General features: G+C 37.0%; 1 protein-coding gene across 4 annotated transcripts in view; it reads left to right on the top strand.

The window, feature by feature from the left end:
- EEF1AKMT2 (EEF1A lysine methyltransferase 2) overlaps positions 1-23,861 on the top strand; it is a 76,058-nt gene that overhangs the window by 4,216 nt on the left and 47,981 nt on the right. Inside the window, exons 4-7 of one of the 4 annotated variants that reach the window (XM_087432816.1) lie at positions 13,807-13,914; positions 16,079-16,295; positions 17,976-18,054; positions 20,552-20,949. In XM_087432816.1, coding sequence (XP_087288942.1) covers positions 13,807-13,914; positions 16,079-16,295; positions 17,976-18,025 — 375 coding nt within the window. In that variant the 3' untranslated portion in view covers positions 18,026-18,054; positions 20,552-20,949. Of the gene's footprint in view, positions 1-13,806; positions 13,915-16,078; positions 16,296-17,930; positions 18,055-20,551; positions 20,950-23,861 lie in introns of those variants that run through there. The other 3 variants (XM_087432815.1, XM_087432813.1, XM_004438926.3) reach the window with 3 other exon arrangements.

Here is a 23,861-nt window from a genome sequence, read left to right as displayed (position 1 = left end):
TTTTTTTCCTGTAGCTATTGAAATAATAATGTAAATTTTCTCTTTTAGTCTATTCATGTTGGTGAATTACATTGGTCACTTTTTTTTTTTATTTATTTTTTTTATTTTTTTTTTTAAAGATTTTATTTATTTATTTTTCCCCCAAAGCCCCAGTACATAGTTGTCTGCATAGCTGCACATCCTTCTAGTTGCTGTATGTGGGACGCGGCCTCAGCATGGCTGGAGGAGTGGTGCCTCGGTGCGCACCGGGGATCCGAACCCGGGCCGCCGGCAGCGGAGCGCACGCACTTAACCACTAAGCCACGGGGCCGGCCCCAACATTGGTCACTTTCAAATGTTAAATGCGCTCTTGAAATAAACCCAATTTATGTATATTACTGGATTCAGTTTATTAATATTTTGTGTAGGATTTTTGCAACTTTGTCCATGAGAGGAATTGTCTTGTAATTTTCGTTTTTTGTAGTGTCCTTGTCAAGTTTTGGTATCAGGTTATGCTGGCATCATTAAATGAGAATCTGTCTTTTGAAAGAGTTTGTTGATGATTGGTTTTTTTCTTCCTTAATTGTTTGGTAGAATTCACTGGCGAAGCCACCTGGATAGGGAGTTACTTATGGGAAGTTTTTTTCTTTTTTAATGTGAACTTATTTAAATGAAGTATAATATACATATAGAAAAGTAAGCAGGTCATAAGTGTACAGCTTTTACAAAATGGACACCTCTGTGTAACTCACCAACCTGATCAAGAAATAAAACATTGTTAGCACCATAGAAGTCCTCTTGTGCCCCCTCTTGCTCATTCCCTTCTAATGGTAACCACTGTTTTGACTTCTATCATCATACAGTAGGCTGTTTTTGTTATTAGCTGTACTGGTTTCTCATTGTGGTTTTAATTAGCATTTCCCTAATGATTAATGATGTTGAGCACCTTTTCATATGCTTATTTGCCATCCAGATATCTTGTTGGTGAAATGTTTGTGTGTGTGTGTGTTCAAATCCTTTGCCTGTTTTTAAATTGAGTTGTTTATTTATTGTTAAGATTTGAGGATTCTTTATGTATTCTGGATATAAGTTCTTTGTCAGGTATGTCATTTGCAAATGTTTTCTTCCATTCTTTGGCTTGTTTTTTCATTCTCCCAACAGTATCTTCTGAAGAGCAGACATTCTTGACTTTGATGAAGTCAAATTTATTAATTTTTTCTCATATGGATTGTGCTTTTGTTGTCATATTAAAGAATTCTTTGCCTAACTCAAAGTCACATAGATCTTTTATGTTTTCTTCTAAAAGTTTTCAAGTTCTACCTTTTACATTTAGATCTATGATTCGTTTTAAGTTAATTTTTGTATAAGGTTTGAAATACTGTTTGAGATCTTTTCTTGCTTATGAATGTTGAATTGTTCCATCCATCATTTGTTGAAAAGATTATCCTTTCTCCACTACATTGAGTTTTGCCTATTTTTAACTTGATATAAATGGTATGGAGTCTGCACTTTATTTATTTATTTATTTATTTGCTGAGAGCTAATATCCCCTGCCAATCTTCCTGTTTTTGTATGTGAGCTGCCACCACCGCATGGCCACTGACAGAGGAGTTGTGTAGGTCCGTGCCTGGGAACCAACCCCGGGCCACTGAAGCGGGGTGCACCGAACTTAGCCACTAGGCCACAGGGTTAATAATTTTTAAATTTTTAAATTTTATTGACATGAAGTTGTTCATAATTTCCTGTTAAACTGAAAAAAATTAACATATTATAAAATTGACTCTGTTTTGCATACAGTTCTATGAAATTTAACACATGTAGAGATTCATGTAATCCCATCACAGTCAGGAGGCAGAATAGTTCCATCCAGAAAACTCTCCCATGCCATCCTATGTAGCCACACCCTTTCCCCTAGGTAGCCACTCATCTGTTCTCCATCACTAGTTTTGTGTTTTGAGAATGTCCTATAAAGTAGAATCATGCAGTATATAATCTGTTGAGACTACTTTCTTTTGCTCAGCATAGTGCTTTTGAGGTTCATCCACATTTTTGCGTCTATCAGTAGTCATTCCTTTTTATTGCTGAGACGCATTCTGTTGTATTGATATAACACACACTTTATCCATTTTCTTGTTGAAGGACATTTGGGTTGTTGCTCATTTTTGGCAGTTATGAATAAAGCTGCTATAAACATTTGTGTATATGTTTTTGTGTGAACGTGTTTAATTTCTCTAGTGTAAATGTACGTTTAACATTGTTAGAAACTTCGAGGCCATTTTTCTGAGTGATCATATCATTTTGCATTTGTATTTTACGTGCATGAACAATGCGTGCTAGTTCTAGTTGGTCTGTATCCTTGCTGGCATTTGGAATTGTCAGTTTTTTTCTATTTTAGCGATTCTAATATGTATGTAGTGGCATCTAATCATGGTTTTAGTTTGTATTTCCCTAATGGCTAATGATGTTGAACATGTTTTCTTTCTTTCTTTTTTTTTTTTTTTGTGAGGAAGATCAGCCCTGAGCTAACATCTGGTAATCCTCCTCATTTTTTGCTGAGGAAGACTGGCCCTGGGCTAACATCCGTGCCCATCTTCCTCCACTTTATATGGGACGCCGCCACAGCATGGCTTGCCAAGCAGTTTGTCGGTGCACGCCTGGGATCCCAAACGGCAAACCCCGGGCTGCCGCAGCGGAGCACGCTCACTTAACCGCTTGTGCCACCGGGCTGGCCCCTACTGTTGACTTTTGAGGGTTCTTTATATATTCTGGATGCAAGTCTTTTCTCTGATATGTGATTGCAGATGTTTTCTCCCAGTCTTTAGCTTCTCTTTTCATCCTCTATAATAGATGAAAACTAAAAGTTTAGAGCAAAAGTTTATAATTTTGATCAGGTCCAGTTTATTGAGTTTTTCTTTTATGTGTTGTGGTTTTGGCGTCATGTCTAATAGCTTGTTGCTGAGTCCCCTTTCTTCTTTCTTCCCCCTAAAAGTTTTATAGTTTACATTTGGATTTATGTTCTTTTTTGAATTAATTTTTGTTTTAATTATCCTTTTTTTTTTTTTTTTCTTGTGAGGAAGATCAGCCCTGAGCTAACATCTATGCTAATCCTCCTCTTTTTGCTGAGGAAGACCGGCTCTGAGCTAACATCTATTGCCAATCCTTCTCCTTTTTTTTCCCCAATGCCCCAGTAGATAGTTGTATGTCGTAGTTGCACATCCTTCTAGTTGCTGTATGTGGGACGCAGCCCCAGCATGGCCGGAGAAGCGATGCATAGGTGCGAGCCCAGGATCCGAACCCGGGCTGCCAGTAACAGAGCGCGTGCGCTTAACCGCTAACACGGGGCCGGCCCTAATTATCCTTTTGAATTTGAATTGAAATTGACTCCTTTAATCCTTTTGAATTAATTTTTTAAGATGTGAGGTTTAGTTTGAGGTTCTTTTTTTTGCGTATAGATGTCTATTTGTTGCAATACCATTTGTTGAAAAGACTATCCTTTCTTCATTGAATTGCCTTTTCGGCTTTGTCAAAAATCAGTTGGCCATATTTGTGTGAATTTATTTCTGTGTTCTCTATTCTGTTTTACTGATGTCTCGTTGCCAACACCACACTGTCTTGATTAATGTTGTTTTTTAGTAAATCTTAAAAGTTGGATAGTATGATTCTTTCAACTTTATTCTTCTTTTTCAAATGTTGTTTTGGCTGTTCTAGTTCCTTTACCTTTCCAAATAAATGTTTGAATCAATTTGTATGTATCTACAAAAGAATCTATGCTGAAAATTTGATTGGAATTGAGCTAAATCTATAATTTGAGGAGAATTGACATCTTTACTATCTTGAGTCTTCCAACCTATGAACATGATATGTCTCTTCATTTATTTAGGTCTTCCTTGATTTCTTTTGTCAGTATTTTTTAGTTTTCATAATATAGATTTTGTACATATATTTAAGACTTATACCTATTATTTCTTTTTGGGGTGGGTATTTTAAGTGGTATTGCTTTTTTCTTTGGTGGGGAAGATCAGCCCTGAGCTAACATCCATGCCGATCCTCCTCTTTTTGCTGAGGAAGACCGGCCCTGAGCTAACTCTATTGCCAGTCCTCCTCCTTTTTTTCCCTTTTTCTCCCCAAAGCCCCAGTAGATAGTTGCATGTCATAGTTGCACATCCTTCTAGTTGCTGTATGTGGGACGCGGCCTCAGCATGGCTGGACAAGCGGTGCGTTGGTGCACGCCCGGATCCCAACCTGGACCACCAGTAGCGGAGCGTGTGCACTTAACTACTAAGCCATGGGGCCGGCCCCTGGTATTGCTTTTTGAAGTTCAGTTTCCAATTGTTTTTGCTAGAAATATGGTTGATTTTTGTGTATTGCCCTTGTATCCTGCAATCTTGCATTTTATTAGTTCTAGGAGTTTTTTGGTGAATTTCCTGGGATTTTCTATGTAGTAATCATGTCATTTGTGAATCGGGGCAGTTCTGTTTCTTCCTTTCCATTTTTGTATGCGTTTTGTTTCTTTTTTTTTTTTTTTTTTTGCCTAATTATACTAGATAGGTCTTCCAATATAATATTGACTAGCAGTAGTGATGGGACATTTCTGCCTTGTTCTGATTTTAGGGGGAAAGTCTTCAGTTTTTCACCATTAAGTATGATGTTAGCTGTAGGATTTTTTTAGGCGCTATTTATCAAGTTGAAGAAGTTCTCTTCTATTTCTAGAATGGATGTTGAATTTTGTGGAAAAAAAAAGAATTTTTTTGCATCAATGATATAATCATGAGGTTTTTCTTCTTTAGAATGTTAATATGGTGAGTTATGTTGATTGATTTTCAGATATTGTATAAGCACTGCATTCCTGGAGTAAGCCCCAGTTGGTCACAGTGTATAATTCTGTTTCTATATTGCTGGATTCAATTTGTTAATATTTTGTTGGGAAGTTTTACGTCTGTGTTTTTGAGGGATGTTGGTCTGTAGTCTTCTTTCTTGTACTGTCTTTATTTGGTTTTAGCTTCAGGGCATGGCTGGCCTTGTAAAATGAGTTGGGAAGCATTCTCTCATTTGAAGAGATTGTGTAGAATTAGTGTTATTTCTTCTTGAATATTTGGTAGAATTCACAATGAAACCATTTAACCTGGAGATTTCTTTTCTGGAGGTTTTAAGTATGAATTAAATTTTTTTAATAGGGCTGGCCCCGTGGCTTAGTGGTTAAGCGGGTGCGCTCCGCTACTGGCGGCCTGGGTTCGGATCCCGGGCAAGCACTGACACACCGCTTCTCCAGCCATGCTGAGGCTGCGTCCCACATACAGCAACTAGAAGGATGTGCAACTATGACATACAACTATCTACTGGGGCTTTGGGGGGAAAAAAAAAGGAGGAGGATTGGCAGTAGATGTTAGCTCAGAGCCAGTCTTCCTCAGCAAAAAGAGGAGGATCGGCATGGATGTTAGCTCAGGGCTGATCTTCCTCACACACACACAAAAAAATTTAATAGTCACAGTCCTCTTCAGGTTGTTTATTTCATTTGAGTGAGTTTGCATGGTTTTTGGTTTTTGAGGAGTTGGTCCATTTTGAATTTGTATACATAGAGTTCTGCATAGTATTCTCTTATTGTCCCTGTAGTGTCTATGGGATCTGTAGTGATAGTTCCCTTGTTCATTCCTAATTTTAGTAACTAGTATCTTCTCTTTTTTTCTTTGACAGTGATGCTAGAGATTTATTTTTTGTATCCTATCTAAAAACCAGCTTTTGTTTTCATTGAGTTCTACTCTTATTTTCATTATTTTTTCATTCTGCTTGCTTTTAATTTATTTTTGCTTTTTTTCCTAGCTTCTTAAGGTAGAAGCTTAGATTATTGAAATGAGACTTTTCTTCATTTCAATATAAACATTTAATCCTATAAATGTTGTGAATATTCCTGTAAGCTCTGATGCACCCCACAAATTTTGATGTTGTATTTTTATTTTAATTCAGTACAAAATATTGTCTCATTTTCCTCTTTGATCCATGCATTAGTTAGAATTCTGTTGTTTAATTTCCAAATGTTGGGGATTTTTCTCTTATCTTTCTGTTAACTGACTTTTAGTCTAATTTGATTATGGTCAGAGAACATACTTTGTATGATTTCAATTCTTTTAAATTTATTAAGGTTTGTTTTATGACCCAGAATATAGTCCATCTTGAATGTTTCATGTGCACTTAAAAAAATATTTGTTCTGCTGTTATTGGGTGGAGTGTTCTATGAATGTTAACTAGACCCATTTGTTTGATGGTATTATTCAGTTCTATATCTTTGCTGATTTTCTATCTACTGGTTCTCTTAATTTTGTAGGTAGGCGTGTTGAAGTGTCAGACTATAATTGTGGATTTATCTATTTTTCTTTTCATTTCCTTCAGTTTTTGCTACATGTGCTTTGAGGCTCTCTTGTTAGGAGCATACACATTTAGGATTTTGTGTGTGTGTGTGTATTGATGAATTGACTCTTCTATTATTGTACAATGTACCTCTTGAACATTGGTAGTTTCTGTGCTTTGAATTTGACTTCAATGGTAATAATAAAGCCACTTCAGCTTTTTTTAAAATTGAGATATAATTCATATACCATAAAATTTACCCTTTTAAATTGGTTTTTAATATATTCACAAATTTGTACAACCATCACCACTTTCTTAATTCCAGAAGATTTTTGTCACTCCAAGAAGAAACCCTGTACCCATTATTGTTCACTCCCCGTTCCTTTCTCCCTTCAGCTCCTGGCAACTACTAATCTGCTTTCTGTGTCTGTGGATTTGTCTGTTCTGGACATTTCATGTAAATGGAATCATCAGTCGGTAGCCTGGTAGCCTTTTGTGTCTGACTTTTTTCACTTCTCATGATGTTCTCAAAGTTCATCCATGTTGTAGCATGTATCAATATTTCATTCTTTTATTTGGCCAAATAATATTCCATTGTATGGATATATCACATTTTGTTTATCCATTCATCAATGGATGGACATTTAGGTTGTTTCTACTTTTTGGATTATAAAAAATGCTGCTGTGAAAATTTGTGTACAATTTTTGTGTAGATATATATTTTCATTTCTCTTGGTTATATACGTAGGGTTGTATTGTTACTCTGTGTAACCTTTTGAGAAATTACTAGACTGTTGCTCATGGTGGTGAAACCATTATACATTGCCACGAGCACTGTATGAGTGTTTTGGTTTCTCCATATTCTCACCAGCACTTTTTATTATCTGTCTTTTTGATTATAGCCATCCTGGTGAGTGTGAAGTTCAAATTTTTTTATTAGTTTTTGCATGGTTTATCTTTTTCTGTTCTTTTACTTTTCTTTATTTTGCCTATATCATTATATTTGAAGTGAGTTTCTTGTAGCCATCGTATAGTTGGGTCGTGTTTTTTATCTGTTCTAACAATCTCTATCGTTTAGTTGGTGTATTTAGGACATTTACATTTCATGTAGGTATTCATATGTTTGGATTTGGTCTACCATTTTATTATTTGTTTTCTCTTTGTTACCTCTGTTTTTCATTCTTTCCTTTCTTCTTTCCTACTGCTTTTGGTTTATTTGAACATTTTTTAGAATTCCATTTTAATTAGATATATCTATTTGTATATATGTCTTTGTATGGCTTTTTTATTATTGGTTGCTGTATGGATTACAATATACATACTTTTCACAGTCTACTTAGAATCAGTGTTTTACCATTTCAAGTGGCATGTGGAAAACCTTATCACATATGGATTTTTTATCTTTCTGCCCTTGTATTGTAGTTGTCTTACATATTAGCTTTATGTACATTGAAAGTCCTATCGGATAATGCTGTAATTTTTCCTTTCACACATTAAAGATCTTTTAAAGAACTCAGTAGGAGAATAATAGTTAATTGTGTTCACCCAAGTATTTACCCTCGTTGCTCTTCCTTCATTTCTGATCTTCCTTTTTTTGGTATTATTTCCCTTCTGTCTAAAGAACTTTCTTTAGGAATTATTTTAGAGAGGGTTTCCTGGCAAGAGATTTTCTTAGTATTCCTTCATCTGAGAATATCTTTATTTTACCTTCATTCCTGAGAGATGTTTTTGCTGAATATAGAATTCTTAATTAACTGTTGTTTTCTTTCAGTACTTTAAAAATGTTATGTCACTTCTTTCTGACCTCCATAGTTTCTGATGAGAAATCTGCAGTCATTTAAATTGTTGTGTTTCTATAAGTAATTAGTCATTTCTCTGGATGCTTTCAAAATTTTTTCTTTGTCTTTTAGTTTTTAGCAGTTTGCTTATGATGTGCTGGGATTTCTTTGTGCTTTTTCTATGTGGGGTTCACTTACCTTTATCTGAGAACTCATGTCGTTTGCCAAATTGGGATGTTTCGGCCTTTATTCTTCAAAAAATTTTTTATTCTGTATTGCACTCTTCTTTTCTGTTGTGAATCTGTAAGTATCAACGTTAGACCTTTTTTTTCCAATTATTTTTCTCTGTTGATTAGATTTGTTAATTTCTATTGATGTATCTTCAACTTCAATGACTTTTCTTCTGCTATTTCCATTCTCCTATTGAGTCCACATATTGCACTTGGTTGATAGTCTCTTAAGGCTCTTTTAAGTTCTCCTTACACCTTTTCTTTATTTAACTTTGTGATTTATTTGTTGTAAAAGGTAGTTTATTAGTCCCAAATGATTTTCCACAATGTGGATTTTCTAACTGAAAATTAAATAATCTAATCTCTATGGTATCATTTGACATGTTTTCTGTTCCCTGTATTTTCTGTAGGTTGGAAGTTAGATCTAGAATAAGGGTCAGCAAACTACAGTTTGTGGGTCAAATCTGAGCATTCCTTGTTTTCATAAATATTTATTGGAATACATCACACTTATTCATTTATATATTGTCTGTAGCTGCTTATGTGCAGCAGTGGTAGAGCTGAGTAGTTGCGACAGAGACTGTATGGCTGGCAAGCTTAAAATATTTATGCTCTGTTCTTTTAAAGAAAAGGTTTGCTGACTTCTGATCTGGATATTTTTATCAAATTCAGTTTTTTTTAAGAAGCAAACTTAATAGGTAGTGGTGTATTTTTGCCTATGTGGCATGTAACGTTTGGTTGTCTCTATTTTTGTGATGTTAACAGCCATTGCTTATATTCAGTACTTTTTTAGTGATCACCTACGGTTTTGATAAATATTTCTTTTTGCTGGGCATATAATTTTAGATTGGCATTTTCCTTTCATTGTCCTCTGGCTTCCATTCTTTATGACTTATTGTCAGCTGTCACCCTATTGTTGGTCTTTTGAAGGTAATCTGTCCCCATGTACCTCCCACCCCATTCCCACTCCTTGGATGCTTTTGAGATTTTTCTAGTTTTGATTTTCATCAGATATATTATACTATACTGGTTTTCTTTGTTTTTATCATGCCTTGGGCTTATAGTGCTTCTTGAATCTGTGACTTGGGGTCCTTTGTCTGTATTAGAAAATTCTAAGTCATATGTCACTTTCTCTTCTGTCTCATTCTCTCTTCTTCTTCTTCTAAGATTCCTATTATTTATATGTTAGATCTTATACTCTGTGCCATATTATGTCTTTTATGTTCTTTCCTGTTTTTAATTTCTGTCCTTTTGTAATTTCATGCTTAACAGGAGTATTTTCTTCTGATCTTTCTTCCAATTCACTAATTTTTTTCCTGTGTCTAATCTGCTGTCAAGTCCACCCTTGAGTTTCTTAATTTAATCTTTGCATTTTTCATTTCTGTCATTTGGTTCTTCGTTATAGTTTTCAGTTCTCTGTCAAAATTCTCCAAATTGTCGTTTATTCAGTTGTGTTAAAATCTGTTTCTGATCAGTGTTTTATTTGGTTCTCCTGTGGGTCTTTTTCTAATGTCAGTCTTTCCCCCTTGGTTTTTGGTCATTTATTATTTCCTTGAATGTCTGCTTAGTTTTCACTGAGTGCCAGAAATTGAATGTGAAAAATGTAGATAGTTTGAGGCTTCAGATGATTGTTTTAGCAACCTAAAACATCTCTCTATGCTTTTTATAAGTTCTACTGGAAGAATAAATAGGCATGGGAGAAGAGAGAACTGGTAAGAGTCAATTAATAGAATCATCTTGCGTTCTAGGGCTGATAGAGAAGGAATTGAGGAAAAGTGGGAGAAAATGAAGATCTTGAAGAGTATGGAGTGAGACAGCTAAAAGAGTATTGTTTGGCATCAAAGAGGGGTAATAGACCTTATGATAAAAATAAAAATAATCAAAGGGAGCAAAATGGTCTGTGGCAAAGAACTGGTGTGTTACTTGATTTTAACATGATGAGGTTATATTTATGCTTGGTACTTACCTTCCCTTGATCTTTGGTTTTATAATTAAGTGTTTGCTAATCTATTTTGATAGAGGACTGCAATTTTTCTGGTTTTGTCGACCTATTTTCATCCTTGTTCAAAACTTTGAATCCCCTTTCTCTTTTTTTGCCTCAGGGATGAGGGCCTTCTTGAGCACTTCTTGTAGTGGGGGTCTTGTGGCAATGAACTCCCTTAGCTTTTGTTTATCTGGGATAGTTATTATTTCTCCATCATATTTGAAGGATATTGTTGCTGGATAGTGTGTTCTTGGCTGAAAGTTTTTGTCCTTCAGAATTTTGAATATATCGTTCCACTCTTTCCTAGCCTGTAAAGTTTCTGTCAAGAAATCTGCTGAGAGCCTGATAGGAAATCCTTTGTATGTTATTTTTTTTTTTTGTCTAACTGCCCTTAATATTTTTTCTTTGTTGTTGACTTTTGCCAGCTTTACTACTATATGCCTTGGAGAGGGTCTTTTCGTGTTGATATATTTAGGAGATGTGTTGATTTCATTCACTGGTTTTCCACGTCCTTCCCCAGGTTTGGAAAGTTCTCAGGTACTATTTCTTTGAACAAGTTCTCTGCTCCTTTTTCCCTCTCTTATCCCTCGGAAATACCTATAATCCCTATGTTGGATTTCCTAATTGAGTTGGATATTTCTTGGAGCGTTTCTTCATTTCTTTTTAGTCTTAGTTCTCTTTTCTCCTCCATCTGGAGCATTTCTGCATTGCTGTCCTCAATATTGCTAATTCTTTCCTCCATATTGTCAGTTCTGATGCTTAAGGCTTCCAGATTTGTCTTTATCTCCTCTGTTGTGTTTTTCATCTGTAGGATTTCTGATTGTTTTTTTTTTATAGTTTCAATCTCTTTTGTGAAGAAATTCCTGATTTCCTTGAGTTGTCTGTCTGTGTTTTCTTGTATTTCATTAAGCTTTTTTATGATGGCTATTTTGAATTCTCTGTTGTTAAGGTTATACATTTCTGTGCTTTCCGGGTTGACTTCTGGGTGCTTGTCATTTTCCTTTTGGTCTGGAGATTTAATATATTTTTGCATGGTGCCTGTCGGCTTACTTTTCCTCATAGTGAAAATATATGGTCACAGTTTCCTCTTGCTGCCGCTGGGTAGGGGTCAAGGGCTGTGTATTCCGGCCCACCTCCATCTGCGGGCACTCTTGGCCCCTGGCTGATCTGAGGCGTGGCTGAGTGCTGGCTGCTTGGGGGAACGCGTGGCAACAGCTGGAGCTGGGGCATGGGAACAGCTGAGACTGGAGCGCAACTAGGCCGAAGAAGCTGGGGCTTGGGTGCGGGTGGGTTGAAGCAGCTGCAGCTGAAGTGCCGCTGGGCCAAAGAAGCAGGAGCTGGAGCACCGCTGGGCCGAAGAAGCTGCAAATGGAGTGTGTGGGCCAGGAAGAGCTGGAGTGCGCCGGGCCAAGGAAGCTGGAACCGGAGTGCACTGGGCCAAGGAAGCTGGAACCGGAGTGCGCTGGGTCAAGGAAGCTGGAACCGGAGTGCGCCTGGCCAAAGAAGCTGGAACTGGAGTGTGCCGGGCCAAGGAAGCTGGAACCGGAGTGCGCCGGGCCAAAGAAGCTGGAACTGGAGTAGTGCTGGGCCGAAGAAGGAAGAGCTGGAGCACTGCTGGGCCAAAGAAGCTGGAACCAGAGTGTGCTGGGCCAAAGAAGCTGGAACTGGAGTGCAGTGGGCCGAAGTTGCTGATGCCAAGTCAGCTGGAGCCTGAGCACAGGACAAACCGAAGCAGCTGGAGCCAGGGGGAGGGGCTGTGGTCAAGCTGAAGGAGGTGGGGGCGGGGAACGGTGGGGGCGGGGAACAGTGGGGGCGGGGAAGCTGGGGCTGTGGCTTGGTCCAGCTGGAGCACCTGGGGCTGTAGCGTGGTCGGGCCTGAGCTGCCGCTGCCTCTGGTACAGGGGCACAGGCTCGCCCCGCTGCTAGTTGGGCCCGGGCACCTGAGGGCTGCTGCCTGTGGGGGTGGGGTGCGGTCATGCTGCTCCTGTTGGTGGGGCTTGGGTGCCTGGGGGCCGCTGCCTCTGGGGATGAGGCTGAGCTGGAGCGCCACTGTGCTGAAGCACCAGTCAGGCGGGCTGGGTGGGGGAGGGACACTTACTTTTGCCTCCCCCATGTCAGAGGTTTCTTGCCTCCCTGTTGCTCTCTGCTCTCCTGAAGGGCTAGCTTATTGAAACTACCCTCGCAACAGTTCCGGTTCCTCTGTGGGGGATCCCCTCTGGCCGTGAGGGGTCTTGGAGAGCGCTGTTTTTCACACGGCGAGCCGCCCCTCTCCCTCCTCTGAGAGCTGCGTGGTCTCAGTCTCTGGGTGGCAGTCCTTGGGGAAGGAAGGGAGCTCCTCTTGCTTCCTTCCACTTACTCTGGGGATTCCAGCACCTCAGTCCTCGGGTGTACAACTGCCTGCGTGCCTCAGACATCCCCTGTGTTGTGTGAATGGCCTCTGTTGGAATATGAATGTCCTTTTTGTTGTGTCTTAGAGGGGGAGAGTTCAATGGGGGCAGCTCACTCCATCACGATGCTGACGTCACCTTTGTTACTTGAGTTTAGATTAGGAATCAGTCCCTTAGGGTTGAAAAGTCTAGGTAAGTCTTAATGGCTCATGTGGGAGTAGGTTAAGTTTTGAAGGAAGTAACCATTTAGTAAATGGTGAAGAGCAGGAAGAGAATTTCAGGCTACACTGTATTTTGCAACTTCTTTGTTTCTTTGAATTTCCTTTGAAATTACCTTTAGCCTGATTGGTCTAAAATGTTTGGCATAGTTAGGAGGTGGGAGTGAAGACCAGAAGCTATCCTGCTTTTGCCACAAGCTCCACACCCTAAATGGATTCGTATGGCTAGTAAATAGCTGGGGCTACAGCTTTAGTCTCAAACTCAAGTTCAGTGAGCTTTCTTTAACTCTTTGGGAGTACTAATACCTGCCTAACCTACTTCACAGGTTTTTTGTAAAGACCTATTGGAATGTATGAAATATTTCAAAAAATACTATACAAATGTAAGGTGGTTAATAATCCATGGCTAGTGGAGAATAGCATGACTTATAATTACACTGAAGGAAAAATTTTAAATCAAGAACTTATTACATATGATTTAATTTATTCATATAACTTAATTGTGTTAAGTAAAATTTATGATAGATTTATGTGTGAATCAGAGCATATCAATGTCAGAAGTTAATACTACATTTTTCTACTTGAAGGCAGAAATATTGTACATATATTCTCATTATCTTTGAGAAAATGAATTTTCTTTTTAAAAAGAAATCAAATACTATAAAAGCAAATGAGTTGTTACATTATATAAACTTAAATTTGTAGTTTCTATTTAGATTCTACAAGAAAATTTAAACATTGTAGATTATTGGATAGTATATATCACTTGATCTATTAAAAAAAATAAATAAAACAGTCCCAGTCCTAAAGGGATATTATGATTTGTAGGCAAAGCATTATACTAAAACTTTTAGAAACTAACGTATAAAATTATTTCTCTGTCTCTAGGCAAAATTTGGTTTCTCTAATGTTACTGGAATTGATTACTCTCCTTCTGCAATACAGCTTTCTGGAAGTATTATAGAGAAAGAAGGTTTATCTAACATTAAGTTGAAGGTAACTATTATTTATATTACTATAACTTACTTTTATTTATAATAAAAGTTATAAGTTTAAGTGTTTCTAAAGTACATTAATTAGCTGACATCTTTTGAACTCATTTGAATAAGGGATCAGTCAATAACCCAAATTGAAACATTTTTAAATAACTGTTGGAAATTTTGTCTAGTCAGCTTGGGGAAGTTATTTTCTCTTCTTCTTTGTGTGCAAGTGTGTTCACTCTTTTTCTCTTATTTGCTAACGTACACAAATAATTCCTAACTTTGGATTAACTAGATCAAAAAGTTGTAAATGCATAGAGTGATATAATGCCACCAAAGATTGCTTAATTTTTGTGTCCTGTGGTCTGTGAGGTGATGACTCTTACATTTATATTTCTAGCCCAGGCCTCTTCTCTGGGCTCTAGAATTATATAAAAACTACATATTCTGCAGTTCCACTTGGCTAGTTAATAGTCTCTCAATTCGTCCAAAATGCAACTCTTGGTTTCCTCCTTAAACTTGCTTTCCCCCAGTCTTTCTCATCTCTATTAATGATACCACCATTCACCTGTTGCACTAACCCAATCCAAAGAGTCATCCTTGAGTCTTCTCTTTCCTTTAAATTCTATGTCCAATTCTGTTGGTTTTATCTTCAAAGTATATCAGGAATGTGATCACTTCTTGATATTTCCACTGCTACCCCCCAAGTTCTAGCCACCATCATTTCTTGCCCAGCCGACTACCGTAGCCTCTTACTTACTCTCCCATCTCCAGTCTTGCCACCCCACTGTCCATTACCACAGGACAACCAGAGTGATCTTTTTTTTTTTTTTCCTGAGGAAGATTCATACTGAGCTAACATCTATTGCCAGTCTTCCTCTATTTTGTGTGTGGGTTGCCGCCACGGCATGGCTGACGAGTGGTGTAGGTCCGTGCTTGGCATCCGAACCTGTGAACCCCGGGCTTCCGAAGCAAAGCACGCATACTTAACCACTATGCCACTGGGCCAGCCCCTGTTTTTATTTTCTTCGTAGTGCTTTATCTGAAATTATTTGGTTAGCTTATTTATTGTTTGTTTCTCCCTTTAGAGAATATAGATATATTCTCATACAGGGACCTTTCTGTTTTGTTTACTGTTATATTCCCGGGGCCTGAAAAGTCCCTGCGTAGAATAGGTGTCTATGAAATATTTGTTGAATAAATGAATACTTTTATACAGGCATTTAGGATAGGAAGCCTCTCCTAAGTTAGCTCTTAAGAGCAGTAGTCATTATTTTGCTTCAGGTGTAGTGAATACTTGGATGTGAGAGAGGGGAAAAAACCATCTTCAAATGTAAATGAACATAAAATCCACATTTTAAAGTCAAACAATAAGAGAGCTTTAGATAATACACTATTTGTGATTAGTTTATTTAGTTTGTATTAAAGTCTAATTGCTTAATTACTTTTTCAAAGTAACTTTTCAGAATTAAGTTCATTGGTAAATTATTGTGAATATTTTATGAAATTGAGACAGATCACTATATCAAATGCTTATAATGTATCAGTAGGTTATTGAAAATGAATGAGATGCTGCTCTATGACTTTCAAAATGTAAAGTGCATGATATTTATGAAGTTAAGTAATTGCAGTTTAAACAGTCATTTAATTTCTTAAGTTTTATTCCATTCGTTTTATCCATTAGTTGCTTTGTAAGGTGCTGAGTCATGGCAGAAGAACTTTTGTTTTACCGTGTTTACTTCAGACCACACAAGTAATATCAGCCAAAAATCATCCTGTTTCCAATGATCCAGGGAGTTTTAGTTCCAGATAATTTTTGTCATTTTTAAGAATATGTCAAATATTCTACCTTTCGACAGAAACAACTTTTTCATAAACCAGGCTTGTGAGATTCATTATGTGCTGGTATTAGGTCCTTTACCCAGCTTTGATTTGTTTCCAGATTTGTAGAGATTTGGAATGTCCAGGAAACGCTGTCAGTCTCTCTTACTAATCTTAGCTTTAATGATCTCAGAATGAAGCACATAAAAGTTACCTATAAAGTTGAAAATATGTTTATTATATGTAAAATGCCATCATAATTAGTGGGTCCTTTTATCTATAACTTTTTACAGGTTATCATTTAAATTCAGTAAAGATTATGTTAATTGTTCTCACATAGATATTGATTTTTAATATAGGTAGAAGACTTTTTGAATCTTTCCACAAAACTGTCTGGATTTCATATTTGTATTGACAAAGGGACTTTTGATGCCATAAGCCTTAATCCTGACAATGCAATTGAGAAGAGGAAGCAATATGTGAAATCTCTCTCCAGGGTATTGAAAGTGAAAGGCTTTTTTCTAATAACCTCATGTAATTGGACCAAGGAAGAGTTGCTAAATGAATTCAGTGAAGGTAAATGGCTATATGTTGTTTAAATGTTTAATGTGCTTAAATAGGTTTTTTTTTCTTGGTATTAGTGTTTCACTTTCCTATTTGTGGGAATTACCTGCTTTTCTAGTCTGTTAATAACCTCGGTAATATTTAACTGTATATACAAAGAACAAAGAAATATTGGTTGAGATCCAGAGTCCTTTTAAAAATTTTCCAAGAAATCCTGGCAGTTAAGTACTAAAATTTTCGAGCCTGTAGAAATTAAGTTCTTTATTTAAGCTGTATAATCTATTGTTTAAAGAATCAAAGAAAGCACATATACTTTGCTCATGACTTCGTCTGATAAATGATAAATGGTAATAATAGGATCATTAATAATGCAAATGGAAGTAGTATTTTTTAAAGTCTTACATGATGAGAGTTTTAATTTTATAGATACTTTATATGTCTTGCTAGTGGTCATTTAGGTATTTAGATTTGTCTTCTTGTTTTCAGTGTATATAGAACAATTTTAACATTGCACAGAAACAAAATGTAGGGACTTGATGGTAGAAATACTACCTATTAATTCTTGAGGAGAGCTCTACCTTTTTCAAGATTCTGGTGCAAGACAGGATTCTTTTTTGCCCCATTAACAAAGTATAATTAGTGCTGTGTCTACTAAGTGGGGGTCTTGTGAGAATTGAGAGTCTTAATCTATACACAAATATTTTGAGTTCTTTGGCAGACTGTTTCCTGCATGTTTTAAGGAATATTTTACCTGCCAATTTGTTCATTCAATGCACATGCATTTCTGGGAAAGTACCTTGAGAATCTGTAACTAGATATTTGCTTGTTTTTTCCTTAGAATCTTTTTCAGATTAGGATTAAATTTTTTAAAGGAATGAGAGGAATTTTCAGGATAGAGTATTAATAAATGATACAATACTAAATTAGTGGTTATATTTTGAACCTCAATTGTCACAAGCTAATGGGAGATGGATTTATAACTGTATTGAATGCACTTTATCTTAGAGTTTGTTTTCTTTTTTGGTAATGAGGGAATAGGCAGTAGGGGGAAGAACACTTAACACATGTCCTTTTGTGTGCATTCAGTGGCTTTGGCAGGTTGTATAATGTAAAATCTGAAGTGTTTGAGGCTTGAAATGTGAGCCTGTGGCTTCATTACTGTTGTCTCTGGAAAACAGGAATTACATATATGTGATTTATTGTCTTTTATTTCATGCCATTAATTTTATTATCTTCCATGTTCAATTTGTTTCCTTTAGCACTGTTGAGGCCCCGTATCAAAAGTCTTTCCCTCTTCCTGAAGCTTGACAGTTTTAATAAATGTTCAAAGTTACACTGTGTAGGGGCAGGTTCCTTTCCTGGTTTTTAAATACAGGTGTTCTCTTTTACCCCTGGAACCACCAGACAAAAGCATATTTGTCTGTTTTTGATAATGAGGAACAGACTTTATCCTGGTAAAGAGTGCTTAAAAATGTGTCTGTCTGAGAACTACTGAGTACATTCTTTAACTTATATGTTCAGTTTTAAAGGTTAACACAGAATTTAAATAAGCAAAATGTTACAACAGGAAATGTTAAAGACGTGTTTATATACAATTGAAGACATTTTTTGAGGCGTATGTCTCTTAGAAAATGTTTTTGGAGTTAGATACAGGACGCCGACAGAACACACTGCCACAAATCTCTCTTGAAGGTCTTGTCACCAGCTACTCAGAATTAGCTTCCATGGTCCCTTTTGCATAGAATAAAGCTTGCTTCAGCAATCTTTTAAGGTACTTTGCTTGTTTCCTTATTTGAAACGTGAATGTTCATAAAACTGTTGAAATGAATCTTCATTTTTCCTTTATAGCCCTACTTATATAAACATTTTGTGTTATCACTTGTTTTAGGATTACTTGAATCATTTGCCACGTATTAGGAGGTTTTAATTTGGTGTCCGAGGGACTTAGGACCTTCTTACAACTACTGAATTAAAAAAAAAAAATCTTAGTAGAAGAAAAGGGGGAGGGGAGAGAGGAGGAACGACTTATGCTGCCGTGATGCTGACATCACTCTCCTTCCTATCTTACTATGAAAATAATCCAGATTCATTATGAAGAAAATTGAAGAATATGAATAACCCCAACACATAAACATATAGATTAAGATAATTAAAATCATTTCTTATCTATCACTGGAATACAATCACTTTTTTGCTGTATTATTTATTGAAGTATAATATCTTTAATTCTGTAGGGTTAGTCCAGGGAGTTAAAAGGTTAGTCCTGGAAAATTCACACAGACAGCTCCATTTTCTCATGAAAATTTTTATTATGAAATAGCTTAAGCATATGTAACATTTCTTTTTTTTTTTGTGAGAGACTGGCCTTGTGCTAACATCTGTTGTCAATCTTCCTCTTTTTCTTTTTTCTCCCCAAAGCCCCAGTACATAGTTGTATAACCTAGTTGTAGGTCCTTCTGGTTCTTCTCTATGGGACGCCGCCTCAGCATGGCTTGATGAGCAGTGAGTAGGTCCACGCCCAGGATCCGAACCAGCGAACCTGGGCTGCTGAAGCGGAAGGCAAGAACTCCAGCGCTATGCCACTGGGCCGGCCCCGTGTAGAATTTCATAGAACAAATATGGGTGTATACCCTTGTACTCACCACAGTGACTCCAGTTTCCAGCATTAAAATATATCATGTTATTTAAAAGCCCTGTCCAGGGCCTGCCCCATGGCTTGGTGGTTAGGTGCGCGTGCTCCGCTGCTGGCGGCCCAGGTTCGGATCCTGGGCGTGCAGCGACGCACCGCTTCTCTGGCCATGCTGAGGCTGCGTCCCACATACAGCAACTAGGAGGATGTGCAGCTATGACATACAGCTGTCTACTGGGGCTTTGGGGGGAAAATAAATAAATAAATAAAAGCTTTAAAAATAAATAAATAAAAGGCCTGTCCTTTGGAAAAGTTTTCTTATGATCAGTTTTTATTTGTTTTTTTTTTTTTTTTAAAGATTTTATTTATTTAGGCTGGCCCCGTGGCTTAGCGGTTAAGTGCGCGTGCTGCAATGCTGGCGGCCCGGGTTCGGATCCCGGGCGCGCACCGACGCACCGCTTCTCCGTCCATCCTGAGGCCGCGTCCCACATACAGCAACTAGAAGGATGTGCAGCTATGACAGACAACTATCTACTGGGGCTTTGGGGGGGAAAAATAAATAAATAAATTAAAAAAAAATATGTATATATACACCATAAGATTTACCATTTAACCATTTTTTTTGTGTGTGTGTGTGTGAGGAAGATTAGCCCTGAGCTAACATCCGATGCCAGTCCTCCTCTTTTTGCTAAGGAAGACTGGCCCTGGGCTAACATTCCATACCCATCCCTCTACTTTATATGGGACGCCGCCACAGCGTGGCCTGACAAGCCGTGCGTTGGTGCATGCCCGGGATCCGAACCTGCAAACTCCGGGCCGCCAAAGCAGATTGCGTGCAATTAACTGCTACGCCACCGAGCCGGCCCCACCATTTAACTATTTTTATTTTTTTATTTTTTCCCCCCAAAGCCCCAGTAGATAGTTGTATGTCATAGCTGCACATCCTTCTAGTTGCTGTATGTGGGACTCGGCCTCAGGATGGACGGAGAAGTGGTGCCTTGATGCGCACCCGGGATCCGAACCCAGGCCACCAGCATTGCAGCGCGCACACTTAACCACCAAGCCACAGGGCCGGCCCCCATTTAACTATTTTTAAGTATATAGTTCTGTGGCATTAAGTAAATTCACATTGTTGTGCAATTATCACCACCATCCATTTCCAGAAATTTTTCATCTTCTGCAAATTCATTTTGATTTCCATGTTATTTAACCTTTCTGTATTAAGTGCTTTTATATGTGTGATGTGGATTGAGTTACTACATGTAAAGCACTCAGAACAGTATTGGATACATGGTAAGAACTCAACACATGGTAGCTGCTTCCTACAGACTAGATGGTGAAGTAGGCTAAAGGAGATGCAGAGTTGAAGAGATGATAAACAGGAAGTGGAGGAAATGGGCGATGGATGGGAAGCCTCTTTTCTGCAATTCGTTCTTGTCTGTTTCGTGTTTGATTCAAAGTGTTTTTGGGTGTACACATGTATACAGTAGAATTGAAAAATCATAAAATGAAATTCAGTCACAATTTAGAGTTTGGAATTAGATAATTTTATAATGGTTTGAAAGTACATTGTTAATGCAAATTTCTCTAAACCGTGAGATTCAATTCCTAATGAAAGTATTTTAATTTTGTCTGACAGGATTTGAACTTTTCGAAGAGCTGCCAACACCCAAGTTCAGCTTTGGAGGCAGATCTGGAAACAGTGTAGCAGCATTGGTTTTCCAAAAAACGTGAGACTTGTCATTGGACAAATTCAGTTAGCTTTTTTAAGAAGCTCTACATCAAAGTAAACCTGACACAGAAAATGCAAGTGCAAATAAATGCTTAGCAAGTACACAGGATGCACATGTTGAATAGATGTAATAGGTTGGTAAAAAAAATCATGAGTATGTAGTGGTTGGGTTTTAGAGATCAACCAAGAATAATTTTAAAATTTCTTTTGTATTAAAATGTAAATATTTTTCTTTTTGACTAAAAAAATTTCCTGTAACTGATGAACAGTTTAAAATTTTAAAGCAGTAAATGAATTTACAGAAAGCGTGTATTCTTGATTTTTGTGCCTTGGTAAAGTTGAATTGAATATAGCTTTTTATTAAGATTTGTCCAAACTATTCCAGGGCCAGAATAATAAGCAAAACAACTTGCTTAGTGTTTTATTAGACTATTTATGAAACATAATAAGTATAATATTTTGGGTTGAATGGTGGTTTTTAAAAAAATTAATACCTGAGAAAGTCCTATAGCCTTCATGTATATAATTAAACAAAGTAAGATAAATGTATCAGTTGATCAAGAAATATTTATTGAGCTTGTATGTTGTGACTTATTGGTCTTTTACACACTGTGAGGGATAAATAGGAAATAGAAGGAAAGACAGCTAAGCGATACTGTTATATGCTAGCACTGTGTTAAGTTATATTATCTTACTAAGTCATTGTATCCTCGAAACAGCTTTTTGAGGTGTATATTACTTATTCCTGTTTTGATGTATCAAACAGCTAGTACAGGGTGGAGCCAGGATTCTTTTCTGGGTCTGACTCTAAAACCCATTCTGCTTCCCAGGTGCTAAGTCTCTGTCTTTATGGCATTTATAGTTCATTTGGGGAACAAGGATTGGTACGTAAAGGATACTGTTCGAGAAGTGGGCAGTTATTTTTAGGAGCTCTGCAGCTCCTTGTTAGTCACAGTGTTGATCTATGGCCTGTGAGAATAGTGAGTCATCCTTCATTACTTTTCACCATCTCCCTACTTGTCTTAAAAGACTCGCCTAATCGAGAAGTGAATCGTGTCATTCTGTGAAAGGGTGGTAAGTTACGTATAAATATATATATATATTTATATATATTTATTTATATATATATATTTATTTTTATATATATTTATTTATATATATATATATATAAAGTCCTCAGGGATACAGGGACAAAGATGTTTTAGTTAGGGGCTAGTTAGCAAGAGAAACAGTTTGTTTATTAACATTTTTGAAAAGATAAGGAATATTAATATTTAAGGTATATTAATATTTAATACCATTTTGTATTTGGGTTAATATTTTAATATTGGAGTCACAATCACTTTTTAAAAAAAACTGATATAATTTTTGATGATTTTCAGCTTTTTGGGCCTGTTGGGTTACAGAATGAACAGAATTTTTGTGTGTTTGGTAAATGTTACTCCGGTGATGAGTAAGTCTAGCATTACATCTTTTTTCTTTTCATTTTTGCCCTGGAGTGGCAAGAGAGGGGAGGAGGATGGTTTGATTTAGATCAACATTAATCACCCATTAAGATTACTCCCTGCCTTGCACAAGGTAACTGAAGACATTTACATAAACTTTCAACACAAATAACATTTTTTGAAAAGCTCTAGTTTTTAACGTGTGAAAAGTGAGAAATTACTTCAAAATATATGTGATTTAAACAGTAAAAAAAATTGTATTGGTTTTACAAACTAGACATGGGATCTTAAACCATGGAAACATATAAATAGTTTTATAATTTATTGAGGAGATGTGGTCTTTGTTGTTTTTTTCACATTAATATTCCTTGATTTCAAATATGATAATAGTATGTAAGTACGTTTTTAGAATTCTGAGTTGTTAAGTATATGCTATGTTAAAGCACCAATCTAACACAAGAGGCTTTTTGTGCAAGTGGACTGAGACGTTGGGTTTGAGTCACTGATGGCTTGGAGTGGGCCTTTGTTAAAAAGCTCGTTGAGTCACTATCATGGGGGTATTATGTGTGTTCCGTTTGTAAAGATGAAGGATTTTGTTTGGGAATCATGGAGCTGTTGATAAGGTTAGGGAAAGGGAGTTGTCATCTCCTTTTATGAGTTTAATCCTACTGGAAGCCAGCCTCTTGGAGGTTTAAATCAGAACAAATGGAAGGCCCAAAAATGCTAACAATAAATTAGTCTTTTCAAATAATATTGCGCTTTAAAAACCAGGCCAGTAAATGTCCCCAAGTTACTGAAACAAGTCATAAATATGTTATTATTAAACTTAGTTTTGTTAAATCATATGAAAAGGGGGATAACTGAAAGAAATTGTACACTTATAAAAGGGAGCAGTAAGTATGTAGTGAATGCTGTTTTCTCTGGATAAGAAGTTGGAATTGTAATTTTATTTCATCAAAAGACACTTTTATTTTGAGGAAACTTGATTGAAATGCAAAGGAGATTTCTCTGTGGAGCCTGCACAGTATTGTTGCTTTTCATTATGATGTTATTGCTGCATAACAGGGCACTTCTGTGTGTAGGAAGTGCGTATGCAAGTCCAAAGGGATTTGAGGCCTGAATGGGCGGGTTACACCAATTAACAGATAGAAAGGTTTCAGAAAATTTTGTTTTAAGCCAGGTGCACAAGTTACAGTTGCTTTTTGGGACTGGCATTTATGCATATGAGAATCAAACCTGACACTACTCTTGGCAGCTTGACTAAAGCCATTTTAAAATAAGTACAAACTGTCCTTGAATGATTTTTTTCCCATTGTAGTAGCAGTGAGTTTGCCTTTCTTCTTCATCTGTGATATGCAAGCAATTTTCTATTTATTTTGGGGGAAGAAGGGAGGTAAACATATACAAAAAGATTTTGCCTTTGTATGAATAATGTGTTTCAATTCACTTATTTATTTTTAAATTTCTGTGATATTGTAATGCAGTATTATATGTTGACTTTTTTTCTTTTTGTGAAGAAGATCAGCCCTGAGCTAACATCCATGCTAATCCTCCTCTTTTTGCTGAGGAAGACCGGCTCTGAGCTAACATCTATTGCCAATCCTCCTCCTTTTTTTTCCCCAAAGCCCCAGCAGATAGTTGTATGTCATAGTTGCACATCCTCTAGTTGCTGTATGTGGGACACGGCCTCAGCATGGCTGGAGAAGCGGTGCGTCGGTGCTAGCCCGGGATCGAACCCGGGCCGCCAGTAGCGGAACGTGTGCACTTAACAG

Source organism: Ceratotherium simum, chromosome 6 (assembly GCF_057802395.1).
Source record: "Ceratotherium simum simum isolate JZ-2026a chromosome 6, ASM5780239v1, whole genome shotgun sequence".
NCBI lineage: Eukaryota > Metazoa > Chordata > Mammalia > Perissodactyla > Rhinocerotidae > Ceratotherium > Ceratotherium simum.
Note: the sequence above shows the minus strand (reverse complement) of the source record. Positions and strands in the feature narration are given on the sequence as shown.